The 25,617-nt window shown below is 36.7% G+C and overlaps 1 protein-coding gene across 1 annotated transcript; it reads left to right on the top strand.

Moving 5' to 3' along the window:
• The first annotated feature begins 6,302 nt into the window (after positions 1 to 6,302).
• lman1 (lectin, mannose-binding, 1) lies at positions 6,303 to 23,848 on the top strand. The gene is made up of 13 exons (XM_034710330.1): positions 6,303 to 6,711; positions 8,560 to 8,714; positions 10,507 to 10,614; positions 11,137 to 11,198; positions 11,578 to 11,677; positions 11,868 to 11,991; positions 12,639 to 12,697; positions 12,872 to 13,004; positions 13,228 to 13,415; positions 13,847 to 13,926; positions 22,861 to 23,023; positions 23,108 to 23,232; positions 23,313 to 23,848. Exons 1-13 carry the CDS (start codon positions 6,492 to 6,494, stop codon positions 23,347 to 23,349), a joined length of 1,554 nt encoding a protein of 517 aa, XP_034566221.1. The 5' UTR covers positions 6,303 to 6,491; the 3' UTR covers positions 23,350 to 23,848.
• The last annotated feature ends 1,769 nt before the right edge of the window (positions 23,849 to 25,617 follow it).

Below are 25,617 nucleotides of genomic sequence, written 5' to 3'. Positions count from 1 at the left end.
TCTGTTTTGGAAAACAACATCAGATTGTTGGAGCATTTTTTTAGTGGAATATGTTACAAGATGGTAAATTAAACACAAAAAAATCCTCCTCCTGCTTTTCAAGGATTCTGTTGTGGTTACCTGCAGGTTCAACAGCATGACATTTCCTTATCATTCAGTCCTCTCTGCAAACATTTAGTTCATGTGATAATGGCTGCCTTTGTGCTTTTCAGGTATAAATAAACAACATGAAGCAACAGGCTTCGTTTAACTAAGCCCTGGTGTCCCAGCAGGAGGTGACGAGCCACTCTCCCTTTCACCCTAATGTCACACTGGAAGGAAACATACACTGGAATTACAAACTCCCTTAGATACTAAGGAAGCATGCACCCCATGCATGGAACAACTATTTATTTTGTGTCTAAAATGAAAGATTTTAATTCAGTTTTTTAATGACTCAAATTGTTGCATTACATACAAAACGTGGATCTATGTGAGGCTGAAAATGTAGGTTCCAAGTAAATTAAAAAATAAACTAGATTAAACAACAATAAGCAGTTTAGAGACTAATTAGAGAAAACCTTAACACATCACATCAATATCCAAATAGTTATTTTAACATCTAATCAGCTTGCTGTCACCTCCAGTATACATTCACCACAGCATCGCATAATTCCCTGGCCAAATATTTGTGCTGACTCATGTGATGGTCTATTCACAGTCTCAGTGACCCATTAACATCCTACAGGTTCTCATTGTAAACCACTAAATGGATCCATTAGCATTGCCATTGTTATTTAAATCCTACATTTCCTCACAAAGAGTGTGGTTTAACTCTCTAATGAGGACTTCCTCACACAAAGGACACAGGCCTCTATTTTTTCTGCCCTCTAGACCCACTGCAGTGCTGTTGCATTTTACGAGTTTAACGTGTATATTCTCAAGAGCATTAATGATATGATTTTATAAACTCCACTGAGATGTTCTAGCTTGATTTGTATGTTATGATGTTTTGATTAATCATCTTTTGCTTTGTAATTTGTGATTCCTCAATGCCTCTACCATCCAACATTTTCCAGAAGTATTGGAAGAGACACTTCATATATTAGGCCAACTACAAAAACAAAAATGCACATGGAGTTGGTACTACTTTGGTCAGAAAAGGTGATAACTTATTTATGTTTTACAATCAACTTTGATAGTAACTTGAAAACTGGCATCATTTTTTTTTACTAGTTATGTCTTTAAATAACAAACTCTCTAAAAGAAGTGACATCACTTCATCAATAAGTAGTTTGTGAATTTATATTTTGTAATTTCAGTCTTCACCTTGATTTATTTTGAGGTGTCCTTTTTTGACAACAAAATGGACACATGTTGCTACGCTTTTGGTGTTGCAATAATGGGTAGCCACGCCCAAAAGCAAAACCTGCTTCATCGTCGCTTGTACTCCAAATAGGACCATTAAAAACTGGCATCATGCTGTGTTGAAGCTGACTTAATACTATCTTTGGAGGTGAAAATCGATGTATCATGAGGTAATGAATTGGGATACATTTCTCACTTGGCTACAAACAATCTGACTCCTTTTGTAATTTCGCAGTCGCCCCTTGGGTTGACATTGGAAAAACCCAAGTTTAAGGCCGAAATTACTCTGATTTTCAAACCAAGGGACTATCAGTTTCACATCAGTTACTTATCAGCAGTTTATGGTCGAACTGCATGGTGAGTTTGGGTCATGAAGTTTTTTAATTTTATTAGAATTATGTAAAGGTACAAGCAAAGAAATACTAACTTAACACAGATGTTATTTAATCTCCTGCCTTCTTCATATTGTGAGTTGTGTCTGTTTTCTGGCTACAATAATTGAAGAAATATGTTTTTTGATTGCATATTATATGATGCCTTCATTGCCTTTATAAACAATTATTTAGCATCAAAAGAAATAGAACAGAGAATATATTTTAAAATGGTAAGCTATTCAGTGTAGAAACCATGTCACTTGTGTACTAATGAGTGGTTTTGTAGGGATTGGGATATATCATTGAAATTGTATTTACCACCTAAGTTCATATTTGTTTGAAGACTGTTAATAAAATGTTTCTCTTGTGTGTGAAATAAGTTTTGTAAATCCGTGTGACTGTAAACTCATGCAGGTCAATCTTTGCCGTCTGCTGATCGTTTGCCAGAATAGTCAAAGTCCTGGATTAGTGTCACCACAATAGCTTGTTTTGTTCTGGGGTTAGTTCCTGAACCTGTAATCACAGGCCCTCATGGAGAGTGATGCTGCACCTCCACAAGCAGGAGGAAGAAGAGGCTGATAATGCTCTCACCCCTCACTGAGACCTTCAGACTGAGAGAATAACTCCTGCAGCCTGGGATGATTATGTCTCCTTACCTTTCACTTTTCATGGGGGCCTAAAAGCTGGTGCAGAACAACAGCAGTATAAGAGAAGAGCTGAAGAGACCAAAACTGTAATTTGAATTTTGACGTATCTTATAAATAAGTTACTTGTTACTTTTTTAAAATTTGTTGCTAAATCAGTTACTGGTGGACATACAATAATAATTATTATCTGGTTTATGTTTTCTATAAACATCTAGGTGCAATCTGTATGGGATGAAAGGGGGCTTATGATAAAGATCCTTTACAAATCTAATGTAGTTTTGGTTGTCCCATATCATATTTTCTTAATGTGCCACTCTGATAGCCAGGCTCACAAGACTAGGTAACATTGCAAACCCCCCACAAGTTGGTGTTGACATTTTGACCTGGTCATGGTGGGAAAACCACAGATGGCTCTATTTTGTGTCCAATCAAGTGACAGCTTGATAAAGAACAAGCATTCACAGGATGCAAAAAAAATAGGTAAACAGAATCCACTATTATTTTATTATTTTATTTTTACACCTGTGATTCTTCTTCTGTAACCTGTAATTTACCAAAACATCAGAAACAGTCAGAATCAGAATCAGAAATCAGTCATTACAGTATGCTCTTATATACAGTATGTTAGAAAGTCAAATTGTTAATAGAAAGAAGGAATAAAATAAGATAAAAATAAGATAAAGTATATACAGAAGCTCAAACATGTTAACATGGAACAAGGTACTGACAAAATATTTTATTGACCTGTGATCAATACAGTCATTCATAAAAATAAACTAATTACCTTGGGCAAGCTTGTCATTTTCTGCTTTTCTAGTAAATTAAATATTTTGGAATTTTTAAGTGTTGATCTGATAACAAGACCTTAAGTAGCATTATTTGGGCTTAACAAACTCTGACGGCCCTTCATTTTATAACTTTGAAAGACATTATTATGCCAAAAATATTCTAATTGGTTATTTTTGGAAACAAAACAATCGGCTACTCACTGTGAAAGGTTAGACATGACACGCCATGTTACCATTCACCAAACTAATGAGCTAAGTTAAGCCTGTTGCCTATCTCACATATTAGGCAGCCACGTCCCTATCAAAAACACTTATATGAAACCCTACATCTAGTTTACTACTCACAGCTCTAGCAATCGCTAAGAAAACAATCCTCCAAAACTGTAAATCAAAAAAGTACATCAATATTGCTCAATGGAAGTATTTTCTAATAGAACATATATCCCTATATTGCCTCACTCAATCACAAATCAGTTGACTTCTCACAAACCTGGTCTTCATTCATAAATACATTAACCTCTGTTATTGCCTGATTCCCAATCAACACTACTAACTTGAATACAATGACCAACTTCACCTATTTAGAAAACCACATGCCTCACACGCGCACGCACACACACATGCACACCCCTCTCCCTTTAAGTCCCCTACTTGCACTCAGACTCTACTCTAAACATTAAATGTTTGTCAACTTCACATAAAAAATTAATCAATTAATTAAATAAAAACAAATAAAAAAAGTAAAGCCTGTTGCTATGTTTTTTTATTGCTTCTGCAACTCTTTTAAACACATTATGGTGATCTGATGTTAAGTCAAGATCTAGAGAAAACAACTTACATTTACCCATTGCCTTGACAGAACTGGGTTGCCCCTTACAAAAAAAAGTATACTGCAAGTTCATTTTATTTAGTATACTAAAGTAAAGGTCAAGTATGTTTTTCAAGTACACTTTCTACAGCAAGTATACTAATATCAATGTACTAGAAGTGTACTTACAAGTGTATTTCTTCAATACTTCTTGGGACTAAATTAGCCCATTTTAGTTTATTAAAGAGTATACTATAAGTATGTTTTTAGGTTAAGAGAAGTAAACTTTGAGTACACTACTAGTTACTATTCAAGTTAAATTTTGTACTGCAAGTATACTACAAGGAAACTTACAAGTACAGTCTAAATTTACTAGTTATATACTTCTAACACACTTTTGAGTTTGTGAAAGTATACTTTGAAGTATACTGCTGGTAAACTTACAGATTTACTGTAAGTTTACTACTTATATGATAGTAGTCCACTTTTTAGATCATAAAAGTATACTATAAGTATGTTTTTGAGTTAAGAGTAGTAAACTTTGAGAAAACTTTTAGTACACAGCAAGTTCACATTCAAGCTTTATTTGGTACTGAAACAATACTACAAGTGAACTTGCAAGGATACTGCAAATTTCACAACTTATAAACTTCCAAACCACTTTTTAGTCTATGAAAGTGCATTCTTAAGTATACTTCAAGTCTTAATTTAGTAAAAACATTTTACTATGCTGCAAGTTTAATAGTTTTTTATCACAAGTATGCTTTGAAGTTATCTTTAAGTGAACTTAACATCATACTTATAGTTTAGTATTTACATATTGTTTTAAACTCTTAAAATATTCTTCCAGGTTACGATTTAGCTATTATTGTTAGACCTGAAGTATACCTTTGACAAGCCAGAAACCTTGGTGTAATCATAGACTCAGACCATAATTTCAGAAGCCACATTAAGACAATTACAAAGTCAGCCTATTATCACCATAAGAATATATCAAGGATTAAAGGACTTATGTCTCAGCCGGATGCAGAAAAACTCGTCCATGAATTTATCTTTAGCAGACTAGACTACTGTACCGGGGTCTTTACAGGACTCCCTAAAAAGTCCATCAGACGACTGCAGCTCATACAGAATGCTGCTGCTCGAGTCCTAACAAGGACCAAAAAAGTAGACCATATCACTCCAGTTCTTAGATCCCTGCACTGTCTTCCTGTCTGTCGGAGAATAGACTTTAAAATCCTGCTGATGGTTTATAAAGCACTGAATGGTTTAGGCCCAAAATACATTGCTGATCTGCTACTACTTTATGAACCACCTCAACCTCTGAGGTCATCAGGTACTGGTCTGCTTTCAGTCCCGAGAGTCAGAACGAAACATGGTGAAGCAGCGTTTAGTCATTATGCACCACATATCTGGAACACACTCCCTGAAAGCTGTAGGTCTGCTCCAACTCTCACCTCTTTTAAATCAAAGATTAAGACTTTTTTATTTGCCACTGCCTTCCTATCTTAGCTTATTTTAACTCACTTTAAATTAAAATTTTAATGTAATTTTTAATATATTTCTAATTTTCCTTTTCTTTTCTGTTTTATTATATTTGTCATTTTAATTCTGTTATTTTATGCTTGTCTGAATGTCTCCAATGCTTTTAATGTTTTAATGTAAAGCACACTGTGTTGGCCTCATGTATGAAATGCGCTATACAAATAAAGCTCTTGCCTTGCTTGACAGTACTTTAAATAGACTTAACATTGAAGCATGGACTAAATAAAATGTAGATGTGTGCCTGCATATGGCTTTTTTATGGAAGAGGAGTAGGGCCACTGAACAAAAAAAAAAAATTAAGGTCAATTTTTTTTTATTATTATTGTGAGAATAAAGTCAGAATTCTGACTTCATTCTCAGAATTCCAACTTTTTTCTCAGAATTCTGACTTTTTTATCAGAACTCTGACTTTATTCTCAATTCTGACTTTATTCTCAGAATTCTGACTTTATTCTCAGAATTCTGACTATATTCTCAGAATTCTGACTTTATTCTCAGAATTCCAACTTTTTTCTCAGAATTCTGACTTTTTTATCAGAACTCTGACTTTATTCTCAATTCTGACTTTATTCTCAGAATTCTGACTTTATTCTCAGAATTCCAACTTTTGTCTAAGAATTCTGACTTTATTCTAAGAATTCTGACTTTTTTCTCAGAATAATAATAAAAAAAAACAATTTTGACCCTATTATTATTTTTTTTTTTTCAGTGGCCCTAATCCTCTTCCGTACTTTTTCCTGCTGCATTTAAATGGAAAAAAAACGTCTGTTTTTTTTTTTGTTTTTTTTCATTCAATTTATTTTCCTCTTTGACAGCGTCATGTGTTTACCGCCGGCCCCGCTAGTCCAGCTCAGCTGTAAGACAGAAAAAGAGAGAGAGAAAGAACAAAAAAAAACCGTCCAATGAGAAAACGCCCTGTTGGCCCTTCAGGCATCCCGTCATGCTCGTGGTCTCAGCGCTACGTCAGCAGTGATACAGAAACATGGCGGTGTCCATAGCACAGCGCCGGGCTGTGAGCGCTCGTTTGTTGATATTAACTTTTATCACAACGTTAATATTTCACTGTACTCTCGCTGACAACGTCGCGGGTTCTTCCCCGTCAGAAGAGCCTCCTCACCGGCGGTTTGAGTACAAATACAGCTTCAAGGGACCGCACCTGTCTCAAACTGACGGCAGTATCCCCTTCTGGGTCCACTCTGGAAGTAAGTTTGTGTCCAGCTGTCAACATCACAGAGCCACTGGTCGTCCTCCGTTTTAACTTCCAGCAACATTGTAACATTAGGACAACGAGGTGACGTCAGCTAGTGCATGATTTAAAACGTTCGTGTTTCTGCTTAGTTCAGAGTATCAGTGTTTTTTCCATTCAAAACCTCATTCAAGAAAGCATGCATTGCAGCAGCGTTGTTTTGTGTTGGAGCTGTACGTGAACGTGTCCAGGTTGGTTGTTAAAAACAGCGCTTTGAATGCTCTGACTACAGCCGATGTCTGCAGAAACACGCAGTTGCAGTTTCGAAGTCTCCACATGCAAATAAAAGCCTCTGGATTCTTGCATCAGACACAGTCAGGGTTGTCTCGTTGCTGACTTGAGAGTTCAATGAGCATCAGCACGAGATAACACTGAATGAACCTCCCCTATATCAGTTTAGGTAACTGAAAGTTGGTTTCATTAGGCAAGGCAAGGCAAGGCAGCTTTATTTGTATAGCGCATTTCATACAAGAGGGCAACTCAATGTGCTTTACATTAAAACATTAAAAGCATTGGAGACATTCAGACAGGCATAAAAGAACATAATTAGAATGACAAATATAATAAAACAGAAAATAAAAGGGAAATTAGAAATATATAAAAAATTACATTAAAATTTTAATTTAAAGTGAATTAAAATTAACTAAGATAGGAAGGCAGTGGCAAATAAAAAAGTCTTAATCTTTGATTTAAAAGAGGTTAGGGGTTATTATAACATCAATCATGCTATTTAAAGTTGAATACACATTTTATAAGCTTTGAAAAGTCATGGCTTTGAAATGAAGCTGGACAGTATGGGTTATCTGTTTAGTACAAACATACACATTCAGTTATTGATTTAACTCTACACTGACAAGTACTTACCAGTGCAAGGTTGGGTAAGTCAGTGCATTGTAAAGCAAGTGCAGCAATACGTAAGAGTTGATTTAAACCTATTGTTGTCCCAGGAGTTAACACTGAGTGAACACAGACTGAGTAAACAAATCTGAGGAAATCAGTTCCTGAAATCTCAGCCTGGGGCAGCTAAATGTCAAGTCAAGTCAAGTCAAGTCAACTTTATTTATATAGCACATTTAAAAACAACCAGTGTTGGCCAAAGTGCCAATGTTAGACAGTAGCCACTCCCTGATAAAACAAGCTGACTTTAACAAAACATAAGTTAGCTGTCATTAACCCTCCTGTTATGTTCGTTTCTATGGAACAGCAATAATGTTCCTGGGTCAGTTTGACCCGGTGCATATTCAATTATCCAAAAGTGTCAGAACCCCCCAAAAAATCCCAATGCTATTTTTTTTAAATCTAATTTTAACGCCATTACTAACCATTTAAATCAAGATTGGTTTTCTTTAATTCTCTCAAATCATGGTTCAATGAGGATAACTCACTCATTTTTCAGTAAAAATAATGTTAAAACTTGTTTTAATGTACATTGGAGAGCCCTAAATATAAATAAAATAGTTTTACATGACATAGATTTTTGTTTATTTATTTTAAATTTGTATTTTTATAAAGTGATTTTGATAAATTAACACGATTCCTCGTCTGTCACATGCCGCCCAGATTTTTATGCTGGTTTGGAAGGCATGTATTGCCTAAAATAGACTTTAAAAAGGGTCAATTTAACCCGCAACATAACAGGAGGGTTAACTTGGACTCACACAGAAAACATCAACAACTACAACTCACTTTTAATGTGTCTTGTAAGAAACTTCTCAGAAAAGTAGGAATGTTATTTTCACACATTATTTCACATGAAAGGCTGCTAAAATCCTACTCATCTCTCCTCTCCTCCTCCTCCTACCAGATGCTATTCCCAGTGCTGACCAGGTGCGAATCACGCCATCCCTCAGGAGTCAGAGGGGCACAGTATGGACTAAAAACAGAGTTGGCTTTGAAAACTGGGAGGCTGAGGTGACATTCAGAGTATCAGGAAGAGGCAGAATGGGAGCAGATGGTTTGGTAAGGAGGCCTGAAACGTCAGTTATGGAATAAACTCATGAATAATTCCTCTTTTTCTTACATTTGTTATAAAGTTTGTATCCAATTTCGGTGAATTCTACGTCCTAAGTTCAGAAGGCCTCTCCTCCTTGCTCAGCGGGACACTAAAGCTAAACAACATTGAACTGGTGTTATCACTGTGCATGAATTTACACTAAGGCTGTTTCTTTCATGCATACTTTTGTACATTATAAACAAATGTATCTATAACATTAAGCAGCATGAATCAAGAGCAAGCGGCAACCTCCGGTCTATAAATATGAGTTCAATGAGGAAGTGTTAAAAACTGCAGTTCATAGAGGATCCGCTTGAGGCTGGCTCCAGAAGTACCGGAAACCACATACACACCAATTCAAAAAAGACGATCTTTACAGCAGAAATAAACATGTTTACAGCCTGGTATAAAAGACGAGTGTAGTCTGTATAGCTAATTCCTCAATCAGCACACACTGTAGGGGGTTGAAATTTTTTCTAACGCGGCAATTTCAAAGATATTGAGATTATGAGTCTTCCAATGAGAGGCACAGCTGACTTGATTGACAGCCGGGAACACTGTAGCTGTTGGCGAGGAGGCTTAAACCCAGCCTCTTTATGTCACAATTGCTCAACAGCAGCAGTATGGCTGCTGTCAAAGATTGGCCCTCAAAACAGCGCTTCAGAAACAGATGGGTGACGTCACGGATACTACGTCCACAGTTTATACAGTCTATGATCAAGAGTTAGCATTGGATGCTAGTCCAGATGTTGCTAACTTGTGCTTTCATAAGATATTTGCAAAATCTAAATGAGCGCCTCTTCTTCTTTTAGCCCAAGTTTATATTATATGTTGTAACACTAAAATAGAATATTTTGCTCAGTAAAATATTGATTAAATATAAGTATTCCTCAAATTGAGAAAGTATTGCAACCTTAGCGAGTGTATATGTATCCAACTCTAATCTGCAACCTACAGATCTGTTCATAGTAATATAAAACTGTTGCTCTACCATATATGGTGACCATGTTTTGTGGAACATAAAGATTTATTTTAGAGGGAGCTTTCATCACAATAGTTAAAAAACATAATACTGTGTAATGATGAGCGCATGTTGTCATTATGACTGCGAGATTAAATGAAGATTAGCTTACCTGACAGAACTAGAGATGTTTAAATACCATAATTTTTCTTTCCAACAATGATTCTTATCCCTGAAGTTGTGTTGAACAGCACAGGGGCTTACTTACTCTATTTCAAGACACTGTTTGAATGATTAATGAAAACATGCAGATGAATGTAATTAATGCAAAGATGCTGGTCTGTTGAAATGTATAAACACACACGTCAGCTTGGCAACAGTCAAGTGTTTATATGTTTCATGGCAAAATTCCAATTCCCAGCAAGTGTTTGTTAAGCCAAATGTCTCAAGCTAGAAAAATAATCTGTTGCTGTTGCTGAAAGAAATCTGAAAAATAATAATTTGCAATTTTTTTAACACATTTTGATTCTTTCCCTTTTGTGAGCGGAGATTATAATAAGATACACTGATGTTTAATTTGAAAGTTTTAATTTATTTAGTGTTTTTTAAATGTCAATCAATTTAAAAGTTAGCTCCAGAATTCATATTTGAAGAAGGCATAACCTCAGTTTTTTTCTAAGCCTTTGTTTATTCCTAATATTCATGCAAAAATACCAATCATATGACATATTACTCTAAATCTGAATGCTATAACCTCCTCGTGTAATATTTGCTCTACGTTATCTTTGTGTACACAGGCTATGTGGTTCACCTCTGAACAAGGCCTCGATGGTCCCGTGTATGGTGCCGCAGACAAGTGGAATGGAGTTGGAGTTTTCTTTGACTCTTTTGACAACGACGGAAAGGTGTCAACTTCAGCTCTCACTATTAATGATTGTGTATTTCCAAGGTTGTTCTTGAAAGAGTTTTAATTGAGTTTAAACTGCTAGACAAAGAGTCACTGCTGAATCAATGTTTCATCTTTGTTTCTTGTACAAAGATCTTCTAATGCAGAGATGGCTTACTTCAACACAAATACAGAATCTGTATTCTTGATATTAAATACTTTTTTAGGTGATTTAGGTGAAGTGTAATCAAATAAAAGTGAAATTGTGAGCTATTTCATTTGTCAATTTGGCATTTTGAATGTTAGTTTGGATCATTTTTGATCTGTATTTTTGTTTGTGCTTATTTATATACTCATATATCTGTTGGTGTTTTGCAAAACAATATTTTTAAGGGTCAGTTGTTGTCGCATTAGAATAATATTTATGTTCTCAGGTATGGGATTGATATTTTGGATAAGATTACCTTGAAGCAAAGCCACCTCTAGTCTCCAGATGAAAAAGGGATTAATGCGTCTCCTTGTTTTCTCATCCTCATCCCAGAAAAATAACCCCGCTATCATTGTTGTGGGAAACAATGGCAACCTTGTTTATGACCACCAGAAGTAAGTAAACATTTCTTCTGCTTTGCTCAGATGTCATCACCAACTGAAATTTTTTAACTTAAAGCAGATTAGGAAATATGATTATATTTGCTTCGAAAGTAAATAATCCGCTGTCTTTCCTAATCTCCCCTGGGCCAGTGAAAGCTTTAAATCACTTTTTCAATGCCTTTCCAGTTTGTCTTGGAGCTCACGGTGTTTACTGCACTATTAAGCAAGTGTTTACAAAAACAAAAGCATGAGCAGTCATGTTATTTACTTATTTAATAAACTTAAATCACATTTATTTGTCTCTGATCTGCAGCATCTACATGGATTACTGTGCTTTAATCTACATGTGTGTAATCAATACATTGTGTCTGATAATGTTGTTTTGATCCAGTGACGGCACCACACAAGCCCTCGGGACATGTTTACGAGACTTCAGGAACAAACCCTATCCTATCAGAGCCAAAATCACGTACTACAAGAAGACTATGACGGTAGGAGAAACCAGAATCCCTCACATGTTGAGCTTCAAAAAAGAAAAAAAAGAGTCTTTACCTTCTGTTAATATGATTATAAAGGCAACTGTCAGCACTTTTCAGCCTGGTGTTGTTTTATGTAACACAATGTAATCAGGATAGTTTGTGTGATTGCTGAGCTGCATTGTTGTTGTATCTCTCCCCTCAGGTGATGATCAACAACGGTTTCACTCCTGACAAAGAGGACTATGAGTTCTGCACTAAAGTGGACAACATGATCATTCCCAGCCAGGGCTTCTTTGGAATTTCAGCTGCCACGGGTGGTCTGGCAGGTATTCCATCAATTCTCCACATAAATAAAAAATGAAAGTCACTTTTTCCTGTTGTCTTCAAACCAAAATAATTATATTCCATCATGAGTGATCTCGAAAACGGACTAGTTTTCATGGGGAAGCTGAAATATGAAATAATTCAGCGGAAATTGTCAAGGATGGTCAAAAGAGGCAGAGACAGGCTGATTTGTAAACACTCCCCTGAAGATGTGTCAGTGAGGACTTTGTGTTTTAAAAGAAAAGAAAAGAAGGTGCTCCAGGGACCACAGAATCCCAGTGTCAGCCAGAAGAGTTGTGTTGATTTTTCTGTTTCCTAAAAACCATGACATATATTTTTAATAAAGGAGAAACACGCAGTTTTGCATTTTCTGCTCACTAAAGGAGGCAGGATTTTAGTGCTTTTTACTTATGGTGATTCCCTGAAGTTTCAAAGGTAAAAACAAAAAAATATGGTTGCTCTGAGCCCATTCCTCTGTCATTACTGCTGTTTAATCCAGTTGTCTCCCTCCTATAACATTTTACCAAGCATAGTATTACCTCATAGTACCTGTTCTTATACCCCCTCCTCATAAACCACTGTTTTTATGGTTTACCATTTTTTAAAATCTGTTTTTATAATCTAATCCAGACTTTCTCTCCTCTATCAGATGACCACGATGTTTTGTCCTTCTTGGTATTCAGACTCTCAGAACCAGGCCAGCAACCGGTAACTACATTTTTTTTTACTACCCATAACATTCTCCATCATGTGTGTGCCATTCACCTCTCTTTAGCTGTGAGTGTGTCCGTGAGTCCATGCATGCATGTGCACAACGCAGCCAAAGCACTGCCTCTATTGAGCTCAGAGAGGTTTTCTTTTTTTTTGTCTTTCCCATTGAAGCCCCCACCTGAATCTGAGATTCCTAAAGAAGAGAAGGACAAGTACCAGGAGGAATTTCAGAACTTCCAGCAAGAGCTCGACAAAAAGAAAGAGGAGTTTCAGAAAGAGCACCCGGACGTCCAAGGAGAGCCAAGTTAGTGTTCTGAAATCAAAGGCCTCAATTAATATTGAAAAATATATAGTGAAGAAAATAATAAATGAACAATAAAGATGTTTTTACTCTATTTATTATCTTCTATTGTGTTGTTTAGAATTTAACCTCATAATATACTCTAAGATGTGTGAGCCAGCAAAAGAAGTTACATAAATAGTTTTAATTGTTGTTTTTTCTTCCTTTATGTTTCTCCTTCCGTCAGTTGAGGATTTGTATGAGAGTGTGAATGACAGAGAGATCCGTCAGGTGTTTGAAGGCCAGAACCGGATCCACCTGGAGATAAAACAGCTGAACAGACAGCTCGCTATGATCCTGGATGAGCAGCGGCGATACGTTTCTGTCATCACTGATGAGATCTCCAAGAAGGGGGGGAACACAGAGTCAGGACAGGTGAGGAACATAATTACTGAATCTGAACCATTTACACTGCTACTGTTTTCTACTTAATACGAGTTGTTGCTTCTGGATTCATGAGAATTGAAAATGAAGGGAGGTCGGGAGAATCTGGAGGGAAATGGGGCCATGTTTTAAGATAAATCAACATATTTGAAATCCCATAAGCTAACCTTTAGATGTTGTCTAGCATTAGCAGATGGGTTATAAAATATGTTGCCTTACCTTAAAATACGGTCCTACAATAGACCATGAATTTTAGATAGCTTAAAATCATCCTCTTTGTTTAATTTGTGTGACTTATAACTGAAGTTAACTTTATTTTATTGCAGGTTATGAAAACTAATAAAGCCTTTTTATGACTGCATTATCAAGAGTCTATGCTGCAGAGTGTAACCTTCAGACCATGTGTTGTATTTTTCTTTCAGCTCGACACTGTAGGTCAACAACAGCTAGGCTCCGTTGTGGCCTCCCAGCAGGAGATTCTGAAAAACCTGAATGATCTGAGGTAAATAAAAACAGTGTCATTGTTGTTTTCATTCTTAAGAACTAGCTGTTTATTTCCAACAAACATGAAGAGATGCCCTGATACTCCAGAAAAACAAGGAAATCCTGGTGCCTAAATCCTTCAAATCATATTTAATCTCAGGATGCAGAGGCCACAACGTCACAGGTGTCTGCAGGGCTGATAATCTGGAGAGACAGTAACCTCCACAGTCAAATGCACGTGCACACACAAACACACACACACATGCTAAAAGCCCCAGTGCTAAATGGGATAATCATCACAATGGCTTTATTTTAGCTCTAAACCATTTTACTGATTTGTAGTCTGCTGTGATGATTTAAAGAGATTAATTACACTGTAGGAGTTCACCAGTTGCATAATTCAGACCGTACCAAAATAAGGACACTGTTGCAAAAATGCAGCTGAAATTATTTGGGGGAAGGATACGTATGGCCAAGCAAAAACGCAAACATTATTAAGGGCCTTTGTCCACCAACAGTGTTTTTGCACTCACAGTGCCTATTCTAAACAAAACACATGCAACACATTGCTCCGGGTGCTAGCTGTTTTTTGAGGCTGTGCTCACAGTTGAAAATAGTTCAACTTTTGGAACATTACTGCGTTTGCTACAGTCACTTCTCTATCACTGACCAATCAAAATTCAGAACAGGATGGACCTCTGAAATCAATTTACTTTTACAACAACAGTGGCAGAGGTCGGGAATGGGAAGGAGAAACTAATTATACTAGTTTTTTTAAGGGTACAAGTTAAAGCTATAACAACATTTTTAGCATTTTTTATGGGGTTGTAAAATTTCATTCAATAAAGCAAGTATGAAGCATTCAGAGCATTTTGAAACAAACGTAACAGTCTACAAGCAAAGTGGAAGTGCTGTTGGACAACTTTTTCTAAGAAGCGCTATGAGTATATATTAGTCAAGCCTATTTGTTGTTTCTTTGTATTTATAGCTAAGGTTATTGTTATTATATTTTTATTTTATTTTTTATTGTAGTTCTTATTCTTATTCCTATTCTGCCTTGTACAAAGAGAGCACAGTTTACTGAAGTCAAATTCCTTGTGTGTTCAAGCATACTTGGCGAATAAAGCTGATTCTGATTCTGATTCTGAAATCTAGGTTTTGGGCGCTGCCAGTGCAAAAATGCTGCTAGTGGACACAGGCCCTAAATGAGTCAGTCACAAAGTGTAAATAGTGTTTTTTGACCATAAAAAGTAGTCTGTCTGTATTTAAAATGTATAACATGCAACTTACTCTGGATCTTTGGTGTTGAAAATTCTAACAAGGCCTTTTCTGCAGTGAGCTGTTAATACCCTCTTGTAACACATACTCGCATACAAATAACTACAGAGAAATAATCAATGCTCTTTATTAGGTCACAAAGAGACATCAGTTATGTTATCAGTCTGTTTCCTTGCCAGCATGGGATATCCTGTTTCAATACATTTCTAATTTATAACAACACATTACATAACTATTAGGGATGTCCCAATCTCAACTGTTGGAGATCTGGCCATCTTTTAATTGGCAATTTGAGCTGATAATCTCACCCTGATCATTCACAAAGCCAACAATTTGCAGCAGAACACAAATGCCTGAGTGACTTGGTGTAAGCAAGTGTTTTGGGTTTTTCTAACTGTACATACTAGAAAAATAGAATGTATATTTAGAAAATAATAAACAAGATATTGATATCAAGCGGCAACCTCCAGTCTAAAAATATGAGTCCAATGCGGAAGTGCTAAAAACTGTAGTTCATTGAGGATCCGCTTGAGGCTGGCTCCTGAAGTACCAGAAACCACATACACACCAATTCAAAAAAGACGATCTTTATAGCAGAAATAAACATGTTTACAGCCTGGTACAAAAGACAAGTGTAGTCTGGATAGCTCATTTCTCAATCAGCACACACTGTAGGGGTGTGAATTATTTTCTAAGGCTAGAGTCTTTCAATGAGAGGCACAGCTGACTTGATTGACAGGCAGGAACTCTGTAGCTGTTAGCTAGGAGGCTAAAAGCCAGCCTCTTTACGTCACACTCGCTCGACAGCAGCAATATGGCTGCCGACGACGATTGGCCTCAAAACAGCGCTTCAGAAACAGAAGGGTGACGTCACGGATACTACGTCCATATTTTATACGGTCTATGATTCATAGAGAAGTCCAGCCATGGCTAAAACTTTACTTTACACACACATGTGAACAGCCAGCCAGATTATTGCAAAAAGAACTGCTTTACGGCACCGTACAGTAACTCTCCAGGGACATGGGACCAGGGCTAAAATGTCACAGCTCTGAAAATATTCTAAACTAGACAGCAAAAACAGTCCAACAGACACTTGCATTATATGCAATGCCGTCATTTTGTGATGTAGTAGCACTAGAGCTGTGTTCAATACTACAAAATTGATACATCCAAAAACTAAACATGCGACGACATTCTCAAACACAACAGCCGCACAACAAAGGATGCAACCCCAAAGCAAAATACTCTGGCAGGATAAATGTCCTCAAGTGAGAGAATAGGCCAAAAAGATTACAGAGAAGGTGGTTGAGTTCATCACTTTGGACAACCAGCCCATATCCCTGGTAGAGATGCAGATTTTTGCCAGCTTGCAGAGCTTTGGGATCCAGGGTATGTTCAGTCTCGGCATTATCAGACACCGTCTTACCAAAGCTGTACAGCAGAGTTTGTGACAACACATACAATGTGATTTAAAGCATGATGTGTCTGATGTTACTTTTATAGCAAATATTTATTTTATTTATTTATTTAAAGGGACAGGGCGTATTGATGATCATTTCAGCGTAGCATCCATGTTAATATGCCAGAGTTAGCTAAAGGGCTAATTTTCATCCATACTCCCCGGCAGGTCAAAACAGAGTTCATAACAAACGATAATGATAAATAACAGATGGAAACAACACATCATGATAGCATGACAATGAAAACAATAATACATCACAAGAGCATAAGTTACACAAAAGTGCAAGTAAGCGCATTAAAGTGCCATTCAGCATAATAGAGAGATATGTCCAGAGTTGGACCAAATAAACATGGACCAACATATCAGTGTATCACACAAGTAAAAATGCATACGTTAAATCTGTAAAATATGTGAATACACACACACACACACACACACACACACACACACACACACACACACACACACACACACACACACACACACACACACACACACTAACAGAGAGAAAGTGAGAGAGGGAGAGAGACAGCAAATGATACAAATTAGTGATTACAGACCTGATGTGTCTTGAGTTTAGAAGTTTGTCCCATGTCATTGTTAGGTGGATGGATTCCTCCACTTTAAAGTTAAAGCAAATACAAGTATCGGATTGAGATTCGGTATCAGCAGACACACAGTATTGAAAAAAACTGATCAGGACATCCTTAATATCCATATTTTAAAATCTCCTGTTATCATTTAACACTAATTGATGTAGGGCCCAATAGATGCATCCTAACAGCTTCTCTTTTGCAACACTATGCAAAGCCAGATGTAAAAGAGGTTGGTGCTGTTGTGACTGATTAACCCTGGATGGAGATGCAAAGCTACCTCGTCTGTTTTTAGTTTCATGCAAAAAAAAAAATGAGCAAAAGACTCAAAATGTATACATGAGGGAAAACATGCTTTAGTTGTAAGCTTTGTTACGCATTAAGAAATGATAGGTATGGTAGTACCCCGCTGTAATCTAGTCTTTAATTATAGAGATGGTCTCCTCTCAGATGTTGGCCTGCATGTGTTTTTACACTAAGATAATACAGCTTAAGAGATTTTATGATGCTGTGCCTTCTTTGGCAAAGATTCAAATGACTCTTTGATTTTTGTTCTTATAGTAAGTAAGCCTGATTAGGTGAACCAATTGCATTTTTTTCATGTTTACAGCTTGTCAATAACATATTTGTGCTTTTGTATTACTTGCCTAAGGTGCTTTTGGGCTTAGTCACTGAGAGCACGCAACAGATTTAAACAAAAGAAAATCTTTTTTTTAAACCTGACCTTCTTTAGATGGACAAGAGGGTTTGATGATGATTTTTCTTACATTTTAACAATAATTAAGTTATGAATAATCCAACTAGTCGGCTTATTTTGAATTAGCAGGTAAAATAGTTAATTCACATGAATTTGGAACATTTTTTCATTTACAAAAAACAACTGTATAAACTTGGATATTATGTGTATTTCCTCATATGAACATCCTGTCTCTGCAATTTGATTGTGTCTTAATTTTGAAGGCATTAGGAATTAATCAAAATACATATTAAAGATTGTATTTTATTTAACATTAATCTCTCAGTCTTAGTAGTGTATCATAAAGAACCAAGCTGTTTAAATGCCCTAAATCCAGCAGAACATTCATCCTCAAATGACATTGCATACATGATTTTCTTTATCATACTGTTGACCCAGAACATCACTCTCAGTTCTTTGTATGGACGGCAGAGAAAGACTGATGAGTGCGTTTCCAGAAACAGATTGTTAAAATGAAAATACAAGGAGGAGGTGGTGCACTGGAGTAATCTGATTGTCCCTAAATAAGTTCAGACCCTGTCAAAAGGCTGCAGCTGCTCCCTCTAATGTGCTAATGTGAGCCACTGATCTGTATTACTGTGTAGATTAAGCTCTCAGTTTATCCTGACCCATCTTTATAAATACATGGTTTATGATAGGACCTCATCTCACACTCTTTAAATATCCAAGGAGGGCGTTCTGCTCAGAAATGGGTCACTTGTAGCAGATGAAGATTAGATGTAGGGTTTAATAAATGCTCACTTACTTTCTCAAGGGACATTTATTTTCCTCTGTGAACAAATTAGATTTTGTTTATATGTCATCCCTGTCCCTCTCTTCAGACCGCAGCCATGTGGCCGAGCAAGAAAAGGCCACATCTTAGCAACGTTTTGTCCTTATCAGATTAGGAGTCTTTAAATAAATCTGTCATACACAAGCAAAACATGCTTTTCCTCCCAATTGATTTCTTGTCACAATCTGCCCTTGGAGCCTTCCTACTAACACGACCAGAATTCCTTTCATTTGTCCGATCACTTTTTTCTTTCTAATCGTCTTAGATGTGTTTAAGATGATAAGGGAAACTTATTGCTTTCTCCTTGTAAGTAATCAACTTTAAGAAATTTCATTTTGTGGAGATATATGATCCCGGCTTAGATGTTGTTATTCTCCTCTGAGAATGCTTTCAACTGTATTTTACTTCATTTACTGATGAAATTGAAAAGGAAGATACATCTTTACAGATTTGAGATTTTTATCACTGGAGAGACAGGAAAGGAATGGTTTGGGATTTTACGCTTTAATGTCTTTTTCAGGGGAGAATGAATGAAAAATTGGAGAAATCAGCATTGGTGGTCAGTTGGAAAGGGGTCAGCTCTGTTTCTGAAATGACTGTTTTGCCCTGCTCATGACTCCTGCTGCTTAGTCGTACTGTTGAAGGGCTTCTGTTTAGACATATAGAAATATAACAGTAGATTTTGGTTGTGTCTTTTATATCCCTCGACTATAACTTTTGTTCCTTTCAACCTCAAACATATTTAAAGGAAGTTTCTGAAAAGTTTAATTGTGGCAGCCAACAAAGACACCAAGACTCAAGGTGGTCACTGCGGGTATACAGGAAAGAGCCAAACTCCCTCATATTACTAGTGATTGTCATTTGGACTCAGTCTTTTATTTATTTATTTTTTATATATGTTTTTTGGCATTTTTGCCTTTATTGGATAGGAAAGCTGTAGAGAGAGAGAGAGAGAGAGAAAATGTGGGGAGTAGAGAGTGGGGGAAGACATGCAGCAAACCTTAGAGGTTGGAAGTCAAGGCCTGTATATGGGCTGTGCGCTTCGACCACTACGTTCCCCAGTACAAAGTCTTATTTGTACAAATTACACCAATTTACAAGTTGAGAGGTTTAAAAGTGCTTATAGGTTCTATATCTTTGGACATAGCCAGGCTCTGTGTCTTCCCTTGTTTCCAGTTTTTATGCTAAGCATAGTTTACTGGCTGACAGCTGTAGATTAAAAGGTCATATAGGGACACTGGTGGTATCAACCTCCCTATCAAACCTTATACAACTTATAAGGTAAAACCATAGACTGTATAAATAATGGACGTAGTATCCATGAAATCACCCATCTGTTCCTGTGCGCTGTTTTGAAGCCAATCGACGGCGGCAGCCATATTGGAAATGCGGAAGTCAACCAGGCATAGTGTGACGTAAAGGGGCGGAGTTTTAGCCTCCTAGCCAATAGCTATGTGTTCCCGTCCAGGAGTCAGGTCAGTCATGTCCTTAATTGGGCCAAAAACTCATAATCTTAATATCTTCTGAGCCGTCGCGTTAGAGAAAAATTCACCCTCGTACAGTGTGTGCCGATAGAGAAATTAGCTACGTAGAGCCAAGTCGTTTTTTGAACCAGGCTGTAAACATGTTTATTAATGCTGCAAATATCGTCTTTTTTGAATTGGTGTTTATGTGGTTTCCAGTGTTTCTGCAGCCAGCCTCAAGCGGATTCTTGATGAATTGCAGTTTGTAACACTTCCACATGGGCTTCATAGTTTGAGACCAGATGTTGCCGCTTGGGTAAAACCTCTGTTATGTCATTCAATAAGGATCTTACGTTTGTAGGTTGTTACATCAGTTGAGCTCCAGTTTTACATTGTGTGTTTAAACTATATCAAGTCCTTTAGGAGAGTACTGGCTGATAACAACTTTTCATCTTAAACTGGATCGTCCCTGAAGAGAAATTGGTTTTGCAGCCAGGTAAAATGATGAACTTAAAGGAAACAACAGCATTTAGATGACAGGATTTGATGGTTTGTAAATAATCTAAACCATTAAAGCATCTGTTTAATTGAAAACAGTCCAAAGACAACATATCAAATGTTGGAACTAAAATAATGCCAGCAACACGTTTCAAAACAGTTGAGACAGCGGAATATTTACCATTGTGTTGCATCGCCTCTTTTAACAACACTCTGTAAACATTTGAGAACCAAGCTGACCAGTTCTTTTAATTCTACAAGTGAAATGTTGTCCCATTCTTACCTAATACAGGGTTCCAGGTGCTCAACAGTTTTGATTCTTTGACATACTTGTTGTGTTGGGCCAAATGTTTTCAATGGGTTAAAAATTGGGACTAAATGCAGACCAGTTAAGCACCCAGACTCCTCTACTACAGAGCCAGGCTGTTGTAATACATGCAAAATGTAGTTTGGCATTTTTTAGCTGTAGTATTTAATAATAATAATAACTTTATTTGTATAGCACCTTTAGAAACAAATGTTTACAAAGTGATTTGACAAGCAAAGCATGGCAGGATTCGGCAGACAAAACAAACCTTCAACAGACTGAGAGGAGTTTAGAAATTCTAACTGTGCAAAAACTTTCAGCATTCATGGTCCCCTCCTAGATGTGTGATTTACAAGACAGTTTTCCGCTTCGCTTTAGTCCATCTTAAATGGGCTCTGTCAAGTGTACATTCCACTACAAATAATCTTGGTGAGTGACATTAGACTGTTGAAGGAGTGCAGGGTCATTTATTAACACTTATTACACATGTACAGGATAAAAGGGTGCATTTCGACCAAGAGTTCCGAGGTCTTTTAGCCCCCAGAACTACTTTCCCCGGAACTAAAATGTTCCTGTGCCCCCATAGTTGTCTGCGTTTCGACCGCGAGCTGAAGTCCCAAGTAGATTGTGCAAATCAGGCCAGTGACGTATGGAGAGAAAAAAAAACTAGTATGCATTCCCAGGAACTCCCTCTGTGTTTCAACAACTGTGTAAACTCCACAAACACCGTTACGTTCAACCGAAAGTCCCAGTACCTTTGAAAAGTACTACCCCCCAAAGCAGGGGCTTTTCAGGGGGAAGATTATCTACCCCTGAACTAAATTTAGACCCTGGTTCCTCCAGTCGAAACACACCTAGTTCCGGGGTAAAGTTCCTGCGGTCGAAAAACGCCTAAAGATCGCTTTGTCCACAGGGGGCACCAAAATCGACACAAACCAAAATTTCCTCACAGGAGCTTTAAAAATAGTGTCCTTGTTATACCATTAAACTTCATCAAATTGTCTGTAAATCTGCTGACCACTCCCAGGTTTAAAGCATCTTTATATAAAAGTATATGTGCTTTAAGTTTACAAAAAAAATAGGGCCAAATTAATCCTAACTTTCAAGATACAATCTTGATATTTGTCTCAATAATCATAATCAGTTTGGCCACACCGCAAATTAAACTAGATCTTCGTTAGGTTCTTTAATCATGGGTACTTTTCTTCATAATTCCAGAGGCCTACAGTCCTACAGTCCTAAACCTAACACAGACAGAAGCTATTGTGCATATGGTGAATTCCCCAAAACATCACATTTTTTTGTCTTTAGCCGTAAAACCAGACTCTTGATGCCATAATTCCAGAGTGTTCCTCTGTGGTCTGTTTCTGAACCTCCTGTACTTGTAATCTGTCATAAGAACATGTTTTTATAAGGGATTAATTTAGCAATCATGACCTCTTTTATCAGATGGTAATTTTCTGTTTTTCAAACTTTAAGAATATGTAGTCTCAAGCGAATACGGATTAAGAGATTATATTTGGACAATATGAATTACTGTTAATAAAAGATACCAAGGAGCATATTTAGTGGACATCATGTTTCCCAACATGAATTCACTGAAAACACATCCCAGATTGAGAGGAGCCAACATTGTGCCTATAGTGCTTTGACATTTACTATGTATCAAAAGGCTGTTACACTAAATATGATTTTTCTCTGTGCTCTGGGAACCAGCCATGGTATTGATGTATTTTTGTACAATGATACTGCACCACTGTGTGCTCTTCAGCCTGTAAATTGTAAATTAAAGAACCATGTATTTTTTTTTGTCATTGCAGAAATTCCTTTTATGAGTCCCTGAAACAGATTGGCTCCGCCCAACAGCAGGGAAATACAATTGGTTTGGGATCGTATGAAACCATCCAGCACTTCAACGACATCAAGGAACATCTGCACATGGTCAAAAGAGACGTGGAGCACCTGGTTCAACGAAATGCCCAGGTATGGACCAGAGCCTGGAGCAGTTTATAAATAATCAATCAGAATTCTCCTGATTGAATTTTTCATGTTTGTTTTCACCCACAGAATCCTGCTGAGAAGGCTATTAAGTGTCCTGAGATGCCTCCTATGCCAACTTGTTTATCCACGGTTCACTTTGCAATCTTCATTGTCGTCCAGTCCATTCTGTTCTTCTGCTACGTCATGTACAAGTAAGACATCTCTATGTTTCAGTCCTTCATACTCATACCTGTGGGTACAAGCAGCTTTCTAACCTTGTTTTCTCTTGCAGGAGTCAACAGGAAGCAGCAGCAAAGAAGTTCTTTTGATAAGATGGATTTTTGAATTGATGTGTGTAAATGAGGGAGTGTTCATTTTGATAATTTCTTTTGAATTGATCTTTTCAGATTGTAAGTTATTGTACTTGAAAAAAAAAAAAACTTTTGCTGAAGAAATTTGTTTTAATTTTGTGCAGATTTTTTATTTGATCAGTAAATTGTTGTGTGTGAATGCTAGCGTGAGATTATTGCTCTGGATTTCCAACATGATGTAAAATGTTCCTTGCAGTATTTTTGGTTGGTCAGATCTTTGGATTTTGTTTTCAGAAGTTAAAATCTGCCACAATTTCATTACAGAAAATCAAACTGACAACAAAATAAAACCTGTGTTTTGAAAAGTGCAATTTTTGTATAAAAAAATGATGCTGTACTATTGATAAAAACTCAGAGCAGACGACTGCTGCAGGTCTCTGTTTTGATTGAGTCAAACGTGTCAGAATCTGACATATCCACAACCTGAACAATTTACATAAAGAAAGAAAACAAGTCACTCTCTGGTGTCTGCCTGTTCTGTCATGTGTGTCATATTGTTCGCAAGATGCATCTTCATCAACATGGTCAGCATTTGAACATTCATTTGTTGTTTTCATTTTAAACTGTCTCTATAAGTGTAACTGGAATAGAGAAGAAAGTAACGTTAATACCGTCAATAAGTAACATCAATACCCTTGCCCCCTCATACCTGACCAAACTCCTCAAACACCACTCACTATCTTGCCGCCTCAGATCATAAGATGTTAATCTCCTATCCCCCCATCACCAAGACCAAGCACTGTACCTTTGCCATCGCTGCCCGAACTCTTGAACTCTCCCCCAAAACATCCGCAATTCTGACTCTTCTCTCATTTAAAAATCAACTCAGAACCCACGTGTTCAAAAATGCCTACAACACTTGACCTCTACTCCCTCCCCATGTGTTTTTGTTTTTCATTAGGGCCCGAGCACCGCTGGTGGCGAAGGCCCTATTGTAACCCTAAGGGTCGTTATTATTCTTCTGCCTAGGGAATCCTAGTTTGGCCCCCTGAACATGAATGAAAGCGCGGATATTTTTGCACACTCATTGAATCTGGTGAAAATTGCAAGTTATTATAGGTCTCAAAAAAAAAATTCATTTATTTTGTTTTTATTGTTCCCACTTCATGTAAAGCGCGAGTACTTAGAGAAGCGCTATATTAGTCTTATACATTTGTATTATTATTAGTAATTACAATTTTTTATAAATACAAGTATTATTATAATAATAATAATATTAATAACTATTGATAGTATTAATACTACTACAAATGTTATTCTTAATAATAATAATAATAAATATTATTAATAATAACTACAATTATTCTTACTAATAATCAGTGGTTGACAGTAGCAGAGTAAATGTACTTGAGAACTGCACTTAAGTACTTTACTCGAGTATTATTTTTTGGGGATACTGATTACTTTTACTGCACTACATTTAGAAGACAATTATTGTACTTTTGACTCCACTACATTTCTATCAGTGCTCTAGTTACTCACTACTCTAGCTTTGAAGTCAGCTCATGAATTTCCTCTTTTCTGAAATCTGATCCCTAAGACAGTAAAATGTGTTTGTGTAGTTCTGTTTGTCTCAGTGGTTTAGTCATACCTGTATATTGTGAGTCTCCACGGTTGAATGTGGAGCAAACGCAGCGCAAATCCCACTCAGATCATGCAGTTCATTTAGAGGTGGTAATGATGGCTATGATTCTCCAACTGAGCACCCATGGCCATATCTTCAGCCCGAGTTAGAGGTTTTTGAAATGAAGAATGATACATATCTTATTCTTGACAGCATTTATGTATTGTGAAAATACAACGCTTTGAGATACTGTAAAAAGTACTTAAGTAATCTTAAAAGCTAGTGTACTTTGTCCACCACTGCGAATACCAATAATAATAATTATGATTGTTAATAATTAATATTATATAATACATGTTTTAAAGGTCATATCACTAAATAAAGGTCAATAAAATTCAATGATATTTCAGCAGAAAGACAACTTACTAGCAACTCTGATGGGGATGACATTTAGAAGTTTTTTCATCTTTGTCTGGTAAACATTTTAGATTACTCATAAGCATAGTTAAGGTTAATAGTAAAGGTTAACATAATGCATTACATTTTCTTACAGTTTGTTAGTGCTACAGTTTAAGACAGGACAATTGTGCATCCCTAGCTAATGGTAGGTATGCTAACTAACAGTTGTGGCAATATTAGCTTACAAACAGTGATGTTAGCTT

Source organism: Notolabrus celidotus, chromosome 19, assembly GCF_009762535.1.
Source record: "Notolabrus celidotus isolate fNotCel1 chromosome 19, fNotCel1.pri, whole genome shotgun sequence".
Lineage (NCBI taxonomy): Eukaryota > Metazoa > Chordata > Actinopteri > Labriformes > Labridae > Notolabrus > Notolabrus celidotus.
The sequence above is the reverse complement of the archived record's forward strand: the minus strand, read 5'-3'. Positions and strand labels throughout refer to the sequence as shown.

Bases quoted from the DNA above. Each gene is read 5' to 3' on its own strand.
- lman1 (XM_034710330.1), top strand. From the start codon at position 6,492: ATGGCGGTGTCCATAGCACAGCGCCGGGCTGTGAGCGCTCGTTTGTTG. The intron at 8,715-10,506 runs GTAAGGAGGCCT...TTGTGTACACAG, and splicing joins GAATGGGAGCAGATGGTTTG to GCTATGTGGTTCACCTCTGA. The intron at 11,992-12,638 runs GTATTCCATCAA...CTCCTCTATCAG, and splicing joins TGCCACGGGTGGTCTGGCAG to ATGACCACGATGTTTTGTCC.